Source organism: Mytilus californianus, unplaced genomic scaffold (assembly GCF_021869535.1).
Source record: "Mytilus californianus isolate M0D057914Y unplaced genomic scaffold, xbMytCali1.0.p SCAF_5, whole genome shotgun sequence".
Lineage (NCBI taxonomy): Eukaryota > Metazoa > Mollusca > Bivalvia > Mytilida > Mytilidae > Mytilus > Mytilus californianus.
In genome coordinates, this window is record NW_026262701.1 from 45,996,949 (window position 1) to 46,011,578 (window position 14,630).

The 14,630-nt window shown below is 32.5% G+C and overlaps 1 protein-coding gene across 1 annotated transcript; it reads left to right on the plus strand.

Annotated features, from left to right (window-relative positions):
- The first annotated feature begins 1,459 nt into the window (after positions 1-1,459).
- Positions 1,460-13,835, plus strand: LOC127702003 (sex peptide receptor-like). Its single transcript, XM_052205979.1, has 4 exons — positions 1,460-1,475; positions 6,846-6,874; positions 8,226-8,473; positions 13,826-13,835. The coding sequence occupies exons 1-4, from the start codon at positions 1,460-1,462 to the stop codon at positions 13,833-13,835; spliced, it is 303 nt and encodes a 100-aa protein (XP_052061939.1).
- Positions 13,836-14,630: the final 795 nt, after the last annotated feature.

A 14,630-nucleotide genomic window follows, 5' to 3' on the forward strand; every position in this document is an offset into this window, starting at 1 on the left:
GACATCACAGTTATTTTGAGGAAAAAAAAAGGGAAGTCTAGTCTGTGGACGTCCTGCTTATTTTACATGAATTTCATTATTTGAATGAATTTCAGCGGTCATCGTTTGTCTTTTAAAGACCTCCGATAGTTTATACCAGGAGATATCGATATTTTATCTATCTAAAGAGATGTGGGGTATACGTCAAGGAGACAGCAACCCAAACATAATTATTTTTGTAATTTTTTTCTCAATAAAATAGTCTTATTGGACAATGAAGATGCTGTTTCAGATTCATTTGTAAAAAAGGCAAAATCAAATCCTAAGTCCAATGTGAGAATCAAACAAAAACCCAGTAAGAAAAACATTTTGATAATTACAATACTGATAGATTTTTTAATTGTTTTGGTCACATGATTATTTCTCGGTCGGTTTTTGTAGTAGCCCATAACAAATCTGACCTCATATTCCCGCCACAAAAAAAAAATCTTCTGGTAATTTCAACTCCCATTTCATCAAAGTTGGAGGGGCTTTATACGATGGAGAAAACTATAATGAAAAAAAAATAAAAATTCAAACGCAATCTCAGGATCTGAATCAATTTCATTTAACTTATTTATAGATGACATATGAGGCAAATGAACTCCACAAAACAATCCGTTATATATAGACATAAGGTTTAAAGTACTTCTGTGTTTGGATATAAATCATTATCGTTATATTTATTTCTTTTTTTCTACAAATCGTTCGATATCTCGTATGTTTGAAATTTTCCGTTAAACTGGGCAAAGGGGAACAATTCTAATCACATCAAAATCCTCGTTTTAGAATGAAGCCTTGCTTTGTTTATTGTCAGTAACGAGTGATTACACGGAATACAAACGAATTTCAAAGGGTAAAATTTGCAGAGTAAACAACGTTTATACTAAATTGGATACGCGTTTGCATCTGAATATTTGTGACGTCAAGCATTTTTGAATTTTCGATTGTTGGGAAAAAATAAATGTCATAAGTACATACAAAATTGCATTTACAAATTTATGAGGAAAACGTTTTTGCCTTTTAGAGCTTATTATCTTATGCGGGAATAACGTACAGAATCATACCTCTTTCATTTAAAGCCACCTGTTTTTTTTATCTGAAAATCCAGCAAAGTCATTCCTTTAGTATTATAGATACTTCACTGTAGTGATGAAATAATTTTAATCCCGCTCTCTGCACGTGAAAAGTGGTGAGATTTGAACTGAAAATCGATTTAAATTACCTGTTGTTAGGTTGCTGTTTTATTAAAGTATAAATTGCATCTTTTTTATTCATTATCATCTATGTTAAATTTGTCAAAAAGTGGTCACCTTGTAACTGAACATTCTGTTTTATCTGATTTTCGTTTATTGTTTTGACATAAATCAGACTGTTGGTTTTTTGTTTGAATTGTTTCACAATTTTTCATGTCGTGGCCTTTTATAGCTGACTATACGGTATGGAACGCCAAAGCTGTCTTATGTGGAACTCTGATATTACGTTATGTTGTTTTATTATTACTTGATGATATTTTGCCTTTACATAATATGGTTTTGACATTAAGTAATGATGTTTTGATATAACTCAATATGGAATAGTCATTACTTAATGATATTTCGATATTACACGATATGGTTTCGTATTGACTTGATATAGTTTTGTCATTACTTAATATGGTCTTGTCATTACTCGATATGGTTTCACCATTATTTAATGTGGATGCGTCATTAGGTAATGTGATTTTAACATTACTTGATGTGTATGTGACTTAACGTAATGTAGTTGTTTCATTACATGGTGTGGTTTTGTTATTTCGTAATGATGATTTGCCAATTCTTTATATGGCTTTAACATTACGTAATGATGTTTCAAAATTTGACGATTTTAAACTACATGATGTGTTTGTTTCAGTATTTGATGTGGTCCTGTCATTTTTTGATGTGGTTATCACATTACTTGATGAGGTAAAACCACGTGACCAATTTTGAAAAACTAGTTCTATTTTTAAATAGATTTCCATGTTTTATGAGCCTTGGATGAGTGTGGCCATCCATCGAGTTAGTGTTCAAATTAAAGTTCGGGTTACTGTTCGAGTTAAACTTCGAGTTAGTCTTCGATTTCGAGTTAGAATTCAAGCCATGATTAGAATTAAAAGTTAAAGTTAGCATTGAGTTTCGAGTTGAACTTCGAATTTGAGTCACATTTAAAGGTAGAGTTCGAGTTACAATTCGACTTCAACTTCGAATTTGAGTCACCTTTTGAGGAAGAGTTCGAGTTAGACTCGAATTTGAGTCTCATTTAGATTAAGATTTCGAGTTGAAATTCGAGTTATCTAATATGAGTTCGTATTTAAATTTTCTATAGCGGATTAAGGGCTTTTGCTCGGGCTTCCGAAAAGAGGGCTAAGGGGTATGCGTACAAAAGATAAACAATGTTACAGTATACAAAACACAACATAGAAATTGAAATAAAGTTAGATGTGGTGTGATTGCCAATGAGACAACTATCCACCAGAGTTTAAATGCAGTGGATGTAAGCAATCATAGGCAACCGTACAGCCTTCAACACACCGTATAGTCGGCTACAAAAGGCCACCACGTGAAAATGTGAAACAATTCAAACGAGAAAACTAACGATCTAATTTATAACTAAACAATCTACGAAAAACAAATATGACACACATGAAACAACGACAACCATTGAACTACAGGCTCCTGGCTTGGGACAGGCACATAAAGAAAGTGCACGTGGCGGAGTTTAACATGTATGTGAGCGCTAAACCCTAACATAATCTCGGACTGTAGTGTAACAGCACAACATAAGAAAAAAATGTAAAAAACAGTTTCAATTGGCTTAACTCAATAGATCGGTATGACTTCGTAGTGCTCCGAAAGGGTAAGCAGATTTTGCTCAACGTATGGCACCCGTCGTGTAATTCGTGGAAGTACAAACCCAGTGATTTGGTTTTGGTAGTTCACATTCGAGGAAAAGATGACAGGATTGTGGTTACAACAACTGGAACATATCCGTCGTCACCTGTGAAACAGATATTTGTTTTTTCAATTAGTGCGAGGTATATCAGAGAATGCAATTTATAAAAATAAAAGATTGATATTCGTATATGTTCAAATGATTATACAAGCTAAAAAAAATCAGAGAATTCTTATTCTATAGAATTGATGCTTTAATTGTCGCTTAGTCCGATCCCCCCATTTCCCTGTAACTTTAATGTGAGTTGATTTAAAGTGTCTCATTTGTTGACAATAAAGTACAAGTCTTTTGATTTGTGTCGAGCCTGCGATATTAATGTAGCGGCAGTGAGACACAACAAACCTATATTCCGTCGTCGGTAGTGGCGTCGGCGTCTTCATCATTTAGATCGTTAGGTTTCTCGTTTGAATTGTTTTTACATTTTTCATTTCGGGACCTTTTATAGCTTACTATGTGGTATGGGTTTTGCTCACTGTTGAAGACTATACAGTCACATATAGTTGTTAACTTCTACGTCATTTGGTATGTGGTTGAGAGTTGTCTCATTAGCAATCATACTACATTTTTCTTATTTTTATATAAGTTTTTTTTTGACATTAAATACAACAATGTATTACCGAATTAAATTGTTTTGACATGATAAATTTGTAAACCTCCATGAATTGTTATAAAACTTGTATAGGAGTTATTTTTCAAGATCAAGATAAAGAAAGCATCTACAGAAAAACTTTGTTTTTTAAATTTTGTTTTTACCGATAAATGCAGTCAACATTACGCTTTTACACTGACAGCAGCAATATCAGGCGAGATACAGTGTTCCGTGGAATCTTTTACGAATTTATTATAATACTACTTCCAACTAGAGGTCGGTCATTTAGAGACGTATCTACCGTATCATATACGTTGACGTATACGCATCTGCAGATATACCAAAAAACAGTATGTTATCCCGAGCTTTAATTGTATCATGATATACTTTCAATAATGCAGATGGGCAACTGATTAATTTCTAATGCTAGTATATAATTGTGTATCTGACTTAATTTTTGGAAAACGTCTTGAATGTGTTTGCTTCAATTTCATATGATTTAAATGTCGTTTACTACATGGGAAGATGGATATGAAACGCATGCACTTACGATGTGTACATACAATGTGTATGATATTATTGACATACATTTCAAAGATATATAAAACATGTTTTCTAAGTATAAATCAGAGATAGACATCTTTTGTCAGGATTATGACAGTGTGAAATCTACTCGCGTGATTGATATATATTTTTCACGTGAAACAATTAGGAAATATCGATTTTTGTGAACATGTAATCCGACTTTTAATATTCAAAGGTTAGTACAGTTAAAATCGTTTGTTTATGTGATAACTTGTGCGATCGTAGAACCAAACTTGTTGTTTGACAAATAGAGCGATGCTCAGTATGTTTTATTTTCAAAATTATAGTATTATATTACATATGAAAACAGTTATGTATCTTTTACTCATATTTGCAATATTAATAGTTCTTACATGTATATAAATAGTACATTTGATTTTTTTGTGTTATTCAGGTAAGAACTTGCAATATATTTTCGCGTTTTATAAAAGGATTCGTGTCACTGCCCCACATTCGCTCCTTTCCGAGAGCATGCAGGAGTCGTTGATAGACGCCCTTTTTTGCAAAACACCATCATCGCAAATATTGAAAGTTTGTGTTTGATTGTTTTGAATAGGATCCAATTTGATAAAAAAAAAATGAAGCTCAACGTATAATAGTCTTAAACTCGGGATCACATAATATTTTTTGGTATATATGCAGATGCGTATACGTCAACGAATATGATACGATTGATACGTTTTTAAGAACAATGGAAAAAAAACGACAGGACCAAGTGGTTTGGGGATATCCCCCTTATGTCCGAAATACTGTTAATTTTTTAGTACTTTTTTTATTTTTGTCTGCCGATCCCCTTTGTCATACCAAATAACTCTGAACAACAACTCAAACTTTAATTTGAACTTTAACTCAATGGATAGCGATACTCATCCAAAGCACATTAAACAAACGACATATGGAAATCGGTTAAAAATAGAACATATTTTTTTCCGAAATTGTCACGTGGTTTTACCTCATCAAGTAATGTGATAACCACATCAAAGAATGACAGGACCAAATCAAATACTGAAACAAACACATCATGTAGTGTAAAATCGTCAAATTTTGAAACATCATTACGAAATGTTAAAGCCATATAAAGAATTGGCAAATCATCATTACGAAATAACAAAACCACATCATGTAATGAAACAACTACATTACGTTAAGTCACATACACATCAAGTAATGTTAAAACCACATTGCCTAATGACACAACCACATTTAATAATGGTGAAACCATATCGAGTAATGACAAAACTATATCAAGTCAATACGAAACCATATCGTGTAATATCGAAATATCCTTAAGTAATGACTATTCCATATTGAGTTATATCAAAACATCATTACTTAATGTCAAAACCATATTATGTAAAGACAAAATATCATCAAGTAATAATAAAACAACATAACGTAATATCAGAGTTCCACATAAGACAGCTGTGGCGTTCCATAATACGGTGTGGGTTTTGTTGTATTGTTGAAGGCCGTACGGTGACATATTATTGCTTTAATCCACGTCATTTGGACTCTGTTGGATAGTTGCCTCATTGGCATCTATATACCACATTTCCTTATTTCATTCTTTTTACAGCTCTTCACACTTAACAACTATATATATATGCATATATCACACAGTCAAACTTCGTTGCCCTGGTACCTTTAAATACAAAATGAACCAATTCTTTCAGATTTAAACACGCAATATAAAGGGTTTGAAAACCGTAGATATTAAACAATCTGTAAAATGAACTCGGAGAACGTAATATTTTTTATTACTTAGTTTGATTGAAAAATACGTTATTTATACGTTTACGTATTTCGTCTTCTTCGTACTTGATAACTGCGCAGATGAAAAATAATCGATTCTGAATTTAAAAAAAAACAATGAATCAATATGTAATTGGCTCTTTATAATATTTTTTAAATATAACAAACAAAAGTTTGCAAAATATTTGAATTTGTTATCCGTATACTTTCGCTCCGAAATATTTTATACTGTATTAGTTTTGAATTACATGGTTGGTAAGAAAATCACAGTCCAGTTGTGCTGTCTTTTATATCTCCTGGGAGTTGCTTTAAACCGAACGTTTAGATGACAAGATCAATTCGGTCTTGCTACTGTCCATATATATCTTTTCCGTAAATTTTGTCACATTACTCTTAATTTTTTGTCTGCTTTCGGCTGTAAAAATATTATAAATCTGATAGCACTGTCACTGTAAATTATCCGTAATGTCATAGATTGGTTGATTGTTGTAGGCTAAACGTCCAATGGTAAATATGTCACGCTTTTCGTCCTGGCCTTCGCCATTATCAATCACCCTGCTCAGTCGTTTCGTAATTTTCGTATCACGGCCTTGAGACCGGAGCAATTGTAATTATTAGTGACTATAAAATGTCTGAGATGTCACCGACAAACAGATTATCGGGTTTTCTGCGTTTCGATATCTAAAACTCTTAGCCATGAAACAATGTGAACCTTTTTCACGAGTTATGTTATATGTTCATTGATTGTTGTATGCTAAATGTCCAGTGGAAAATATTTCATGCATATTAATGAAGATTGTGACAGAATATCAAATAATAATGATATATTAAATGCATAAACTTTATTATGTGTTTTAAGATACTTTGTTGCCGAAAAAAAATTCATAGTCGTATAAAATTAAAGATGTAAAAAAAGCAGGACTGTCAGTACTGGAGAGCACTGAAACGTTGATTAAAGTCCAGCACTTCAAATATTTGTTTTTATCCGAACTTGCTTTCGTCTTTTCGAACGCTCCTTTTGAAAATAAGTAAAGCAAAATTTAAAAGGCAACATTACACCATGGCTCTTTATTAGAGTTTTTAATAGATAACATATTTTGAAATTGCAGAATTGTTCGAATTGCAAGTCCCAGTACTGCTGGCCTTTATCACCCAACGGGAGTGAGTGAAAAGCGTACGTTCAGATGACGAGATCAAAGTTTAGTCTCTACTGTCAATACTTTTCTAACGTAAATTCTGTTAGATATGTTGTCTGCCCTGATAATTAAAAAATGGTGTAATACAAATTTTATAGCACTGCTACTTGTATTCATTTGTTCTTTGTATCAAAAAATATTAAACCAAAAAGATAACAAGTGTCCATGTTCTAACGTTATTATTTGCGTAAGAGTGTTACACAAAGAAAAAGGAATCAACGACAGAAAATAAACTCCCGGAACAATGCACACTTGTTGTAAGTAGAAATAGCTCCGTTTTTGTAATACCAGGAATACTAGGTGTCATGCGGTATCATGTCCAAAATGAAGTCATTTCATTTTACATGTTTCTATTTTGGAGATATAAATCATCACTCAAATTTTGTTAGCCCATGACAGTTACAACACAATGGGGTTAACTGATTGTTAAACAACTAATTATACCATAAAGAAGGTAAAATTCGAATGTTTGCGTGAGTATTTCTACTTTACTTTTAAAAGACTTTTAAAATCACGTTCTGATTCAAATAACTGAAAATATTAAAAGCTTAAAAGCATGTAAAACACTTCGTATTTTATTAAAACATAGCTTTCAATCAATAAACTTTTAGAAATTCAGTGATATTAAATTGAACGGACTTATAAAAAAAAATTTCGGAATATTTATATACAAGCGGGATATGGAATATGATATAATGTTCTAAACTTTAAGCAGATCGCTCCGTATGTAGTAAAACTACATTTGCAGAGGTCCGTTTTCTACCAAATATTGACCATTGACAATAATAATTGATTGATAAGTGTAAAGCATTTTGTTCGCTCTATAGCTTTGGAATATAAGAATATATTATAAGTGTAAATTGAGTTAAATTTGATATACTACAGTATCTAAAACATCTAAAGTTGAACCTTTTTCATGTTAGATAATCCAGTGATATAGAACCATGGAAATTCGTTGGACAAGCGATAGTAAGATATAAAGTTGGTGAATTAACGGTTTACCAAAGAGACAAATCTCAATGATGAAAAGGAACAATGTATTCTTTTACTCCTCCAATTTAAGCAACTTATTGTATATAAACGGTGACAACGATTCAGAATATCATCCTCAGCTATGTTTTACGTATAACAAATCAGGAAATTTGTCAAACCCTATTTATGGGTACGTTATTCCCACCGTAGCATTAGCTTTGTTGGTTCTAAACTCATTGGCTATTACCGTGTTCATGACAACAAACAGAAAATCACCAACAAATATTCTACTGACTGCACTAGCGCTTTCAGACAGTTTAGGAGTATTAGTTATTAGTCCAACATTTATTCTTGTCTATGGATTTGAAAACAATTTCAAAGTTATGAAGTATCCGTTTTGTATTTTCCACGATCTTTCTTATTATTTAGCCTCTATGTTTCATTGCATTTCAAAATGGCTGACAACAACATTAGCAATACATCGTCTTATCGTGGTGACTATGTTATTCAGTGGTCGAAGGATTGCAACCATGAACAATTCAATTCTGGGAATAGTTTTCATAGTCATAATTTCTGCTTCAATAAATATCATACCTACTTTACACAGCAAAATATACCGTTCGATTACATTATTCAATATCGAAGACAATGAATTCATCGGTGATATTTGTGTGTGCAGTGGACGGGATACAACAGAAAAAGAAAACTTAGTTGTAACATGGATGAAAGATACCATAGGAACAATACTGCCCTGTTGCATTCTTACAGTGGTCACTGTTTTGTTAATTTGTAAGCTTAAAGAAGCAAAGAAGGAAATGCTAAGACTCCAAACAGAGACAGCTTCAAAGAGACGTAAATTTAGATACATAGAGAGAACTAATAAAACGATAATTATTATTTTGGTATGCTTCTTGGTTACGGAATTACCATTTGCTGTTGTCTATACATGGATAATCGTAGAACCGGACCCAACAACATCCGACTTAGATATAGAAAGCAGATTTATATCCGCCACAATCCTCAATCTAATCGTTTACATGGGATTTTTGTCAAATTTCTTTATATTTATGACAATGAGTTCCTCTTTTCGACAGAGGCTTAGAGAAATTTTACGTTTACGAACGAAAAAAATTTCGGCTACCAAGACCCTGGAGCTCATGCACGTCCAACAAAAGTTAAAAACGAGTTTAGCAATAAGAGAGAACTTGGTTATATAATTTGTTTGTTTTGTTGAAATCAATATTAAAGATTAAAGTTCTTATGATGATTGGCCTTTATGCCTTTCGGTTTATACTCTAAAAGTGTCGGATCGATGAATAGAAAAACAAAATAAATGCAACAAACTTATTATATTATGTTTTTCATGAAAACCTCTGATTTTAGAAGATTAATCAGCACTTTAAGATCATATCGCCCTATTCCTTATTTTGTTACCGGTTCAGGGAGAATATTGGTCAACAATTTACAAGTAGGTGCATAATTAATTTTAAACCTGCAACATGTTCATGTGCCTATTTCATGCCAGGAACTTCATTAGTCTTATATTTAATTGTTTTCTTCTCTCCATTTAAAAATGTTGTTTTAACGGAAGATATTCTGTCGTATCAACTTTTGTAGAATCGGGTCGATATAGAGCTTGACTCAAGTGAGGACAAAAATATCAAATGAATTTTCAAACACATAAGTAGAAACAAAATGACAATGCCATGACAAAAAAAAAAGGATCAAAAGACAAACAGCAGTATAAAAAACACAACAAAGAAAACTAAAGATTAAACAACACGAACCCCACCAAAAATTGGAGTGATGTCAGGCGCTCTAGATAGGTAAGCAGATTCTGCTACACATGTGCACCCGTCGTGTTGCTGATGTAAGTACCAACTCGTTGATATGTTTAATTTGGTATGCCACATTCGAAGAAAAGAGGTCGGGATTGTGGTTCCAACAATTTTAAACAATGGTACCAAACAGTTATTGAAGATCGTATATTGACACCAAAGTGTCATTTGAATGATCCGCCCGAGTCGGAACAGGTAGGTAAAATACCTTGTAAAGTAACTCATTAAAAACCGAACTCGCCGTGTCAATCTAGAACAGATCAGGGTTATATTCATATTGCTTGCGATATTTTCCAGTGGACAATAAACAGCAATCTATCAATCAATACATCCATACATTCATCTGCCCAATCTTCTTTGTACAAATTTGGCCAATAGAGTTTTAGAAACACAAACGTCAATGTATTTTTAATTTGAGGAGTTGTTTCTTTGCCAGTTTGTGTAACGCGGTTATCTCCCGTAATATAATGTACAAATCAAACCAAATTGATAACAGAATCATTAAAAAAGATGAAAAACTATTAACAACCATGTAACTATTGGAGATGCATACAATTACACTGACACATATTTTTGTTACGTTAAAATAGCTTATAGTGAAAACAAATAAGCATCGATCTGATGAGTTACCTGTAAGTCTTTTTCAACTGATTTTTTATAGTTTGTTCTTATGTTGTGCTGTTACACCATTTTCTAAGGTTAGGGGGAAAGTTGAGCGCTCACAAACATGTCTAACCCCGTCATATTCTTTATGTGCCTGTCCTAAGTCAGAAATTTGTAGTTCAGTGGTTGTCGTTGGTTCATGTCTGTCATATTTGTTTTTTCGTAAATTGTTTTGTTATAAATTAGGCCGTTAGTTTTCTCAATTGAATTGTTTCATATTTTTCATGTCGGGGCATTTTATAGCCGACTATACGGTATAGGGTTTTCTCATTGTTGAAAGCCGTACGGTTGCCTATAAGTGCTTACAGCCACTTTATTTGAATTTAGTGGATCATTGGTAATCATACTCCATCTCCCTATTTTTATAATGCCATTGTACAATTTTTAGAGGATTGAGAAGAGTTTTTGTCATTGAATGAAATTGTTATAAGAATTAAACTAGGTAAAATCAATGTTTAATAGTTCCTCTAGTTCTTTTATAGTAAATATTAGTAGCACGTTAAAAATGAGCTACAATTAAATGAAATCGAACCTTCACAGATTAGAACTACAATGATTGACAGTTCTTAATGATACGGCTGAAGTCTTAGATCTTAGAATTAAATAACATTGTTCTTATCGGAATAACACGAATAACTCAACGTTTTTCACTAATGAAAAATAAAAAAAAAAAAAAAGAAAATTACGGAGTTCAACCCCTTTTTTTTGGGTTCGTGTGGCTCAGTCTTTATTTTTACGAAAAGTTTTCATGGAGTGTTGTTCATCTTGAAAGTCCTATTGACAATGGTTTTGTCAACTTTTCCTGGCTTATGGTTTTACGTTGCCTCCTTGATATCTTCTAGCATGTTTTCAATAACAATGGGATAACTTCAGATCGACCCCGAAATGTAAGGAAAACTCTAAGAATCTTGAAATCATACCCTTTCATCATGTAGCATGCTTATCTTATTTATCGTGAGTACATTTGTCTTAAATGTACTAATGTGCTAATTCGAACTTTTTTATATGGGTAGATTGTCGATTTGTTGTTTTGTTTTTATAATAATACTATTATAAACAAAAAGATATATTTTTGTAATATAAAAAACCGGCCTCTTTTTGTTTATAGATAGGTTCAAAAGTACAGTTTGCTTCGTCATGTCTTCCTGGTATGATACATTGCTACCATCATCTTCTGAATAATACTTCTTTTTAAATCTGTAAAATAAGTATAATTATATAACATTACCTTTATCATATACGTTGTTTTCTGTCAACGAAAGGGTATTGCGAACTTACAAAACGGAATCCAGAAATGTTTTTAATCATGCGTATTTTTGTTTCTAAAACTTTTTTGCTTCCTTACTGATAATAGGGAAGAATGAAACATACTTTCAGTTTGCTTGTATTGCTATTGCTTGTGTTAAACATTGGGCGGGGTTTTTAATCAATTTTCAACAGAAACGCGTAACATAATCGAATTCATTTTCACTGTTGTTATATGTCCAGTGGCAAATATAACAGTTATATCGACAGTGCAAATAAACGGCGTTAATCTTGAAATAAAATGAAAAGAGAACCATTAAAAAATTAAATAAAATTCTTTAAAATGATATAATCTGAGGATTCGTTTTTAATATTCAAGGTGTATTTTAAGTTAGCGAAAGTCCAAATAACTGTCCATTCCTGGGAAATAATGGGCGTCGGCCCTACGGGCCTCCGCTCCATTATTTACCAGGAATGGACAGTTATTTGGACTTTCTATATAACATAAAGTACTTTTCAAGGCACGAAACCAATGCATTTAACCAGTTTGATAATACTGTAGTACGTAACACGTACATTCGTAAAATATATCGTATATTTGTAGATATTATTGTTTGCCACATCTTATAAATTGCATGGACACCGGCATTGGTATATTTGGATAGATAAAACATGTCCAAGCCAATGTAAACATGGTGGAACAATCCAACAAGTCAACGCCCAGGTGCACATGTTGTATCGATCCAAACATACAATGTTAGCACAGACATGTATATATAAAAAAGGAGATGTGATATGAATGCCAATGAGACAACTATCCACAAGAGTTCAAATGACGAAGATAAAAGTAGATATAGGTCACCGCGAACCAACGACAACCACTGAATTACAATCTCTTGACTTGGGACAGGCACATAAAGATTGTGGCGGGGTTAAACATGTTAATGAAGAACAACAATAAAAGCGCGGTTCCTTTGCTTTCTGTGTGTTTTTTTTTGCTGTGCATGAACTGATTTTGTGTCATGGATGGATACCCCATATATGTTATATATATTATAATTTTCTATTATCAGTCAAAACCCGCCCCCTAACTTTGGACAGTGGTGTTACAGCACAAAATAAGAACAAACTTTAAAATTCAGTTAAAATGGCTTTACTCAATAGATCGGTGTGAAGCACAAACAAACCAACTAACATAAAAACAATAGATACAAAGTATCGATAAAAGAATACTCGCGGTGACTGAAAGCTAGCATGGGTGGTTCTAGACCTCTCCTAGTAGAATATTTGTGGTATATCAGTTGGAAAGAGCTTGACTCATCAAAACTAAAATATGTTAACAAGTTTTGCATAATGTTTAAAATGTGTCGTGTTACTAAGACGTACATTGATGAATTCAGACAAATTTATACATTATCACCGACGCATAAGTTATGGGTCCACAAAATAACCGAATAGTAAAATCAAATGGTACTTAGTGTTCTAAATTTGACCAGCTCATTTAATATTTGAAACCGAATATTTATGTGACCCTGTTTCCCTAGAGGCGGGAGTAAAACGGGATACGGTGGTTTTCAGTCTCTTTCATAGTCAAAATCTTAAGAAATTGGCTTCAATCGGATAAAGAGCTATCGTTTCACAACTGTAATGCCTACAAAAATTACAAAATCGATGCCTGAATCTTGATTAACCATTTTTCAATGTTTTAGCGTGAAATACAAAATAATATCAAGCGAAATACATGAGCTTTCTATAAAAAGTTTAACGATTACTTCATAATAAGTCTCAGATCCGAGGAATTGGAAATATATATATATACAATATCTCACCATCTTTCGTAGTCAACAATGTTGAAAATGATTGTGTTACTCTAAAAAGAACCGTTTTGAATATTTTTATAACTGTTTTATTCTGTAAAATGTTGTCTGGATGTAAACGCCATAATTTAGTCCTTACATTTAAGTAAGTTAGAAATTTGATTCTTCCTCTTACAGTTCTCAATAGTGAGGAATGATTTTACAGATCCATCCCCATTTCGTTGAAATAAACGATTTGTTTATTTGACTTCATCTTTGATCGACTAACATAGATTGTTTCTCCACAGTTCAGTTATATCTGTTACATATTAACTTTGAATTTGACTAAGAACTGGGTATTTTATTCAACGTACGTACGAGTTTCGACAATCTGACTCTGACTTCGACGTCTGAACATCGAATTTTTTACTCGTTATATGATAAAATTATGATGTTTCTTCATCTGATGCAGATACCATACTATAGTACAAAATGTACAATCAGCCAGACTGTCAGTCATGAAAAAAAAAATTTATTTCATCCTAATGTTTTGCTTATACGGATGAGAGGTTATATGAACGACATATTTATGAATAAAGATGAGTACTGCGACATCACAGTTATTTTGAGGAAAAAAAGGGAAGTCTAGGCTGTGGACGTCCTGCTTATTTTACATGAATTTCATTATTTGAATGAATTTCAGCGGTCATCGTTTGTCTTTTAAAGACCTCCGATAGTTTATACCAGGAGACATCGATATTTTATCCATCTAAAGAGATGTGGGGTATACGTCAAGGAGACAGCAACCCAAACATAATTATTTTAGTAACTTTTTTCTCAATAAAATAGTCTTATTGGACAATGAAGATGCTGTTTCAGATTCATTTGTAAAAAAGGCAAAATCAAATCCTAAGTCCAATGTGAGAATCAAACAAAAACCCAGTAAGAAAAACATTTTGATAATTACAATACTGATAGATTTTTTAATTGTTTTGATCACATG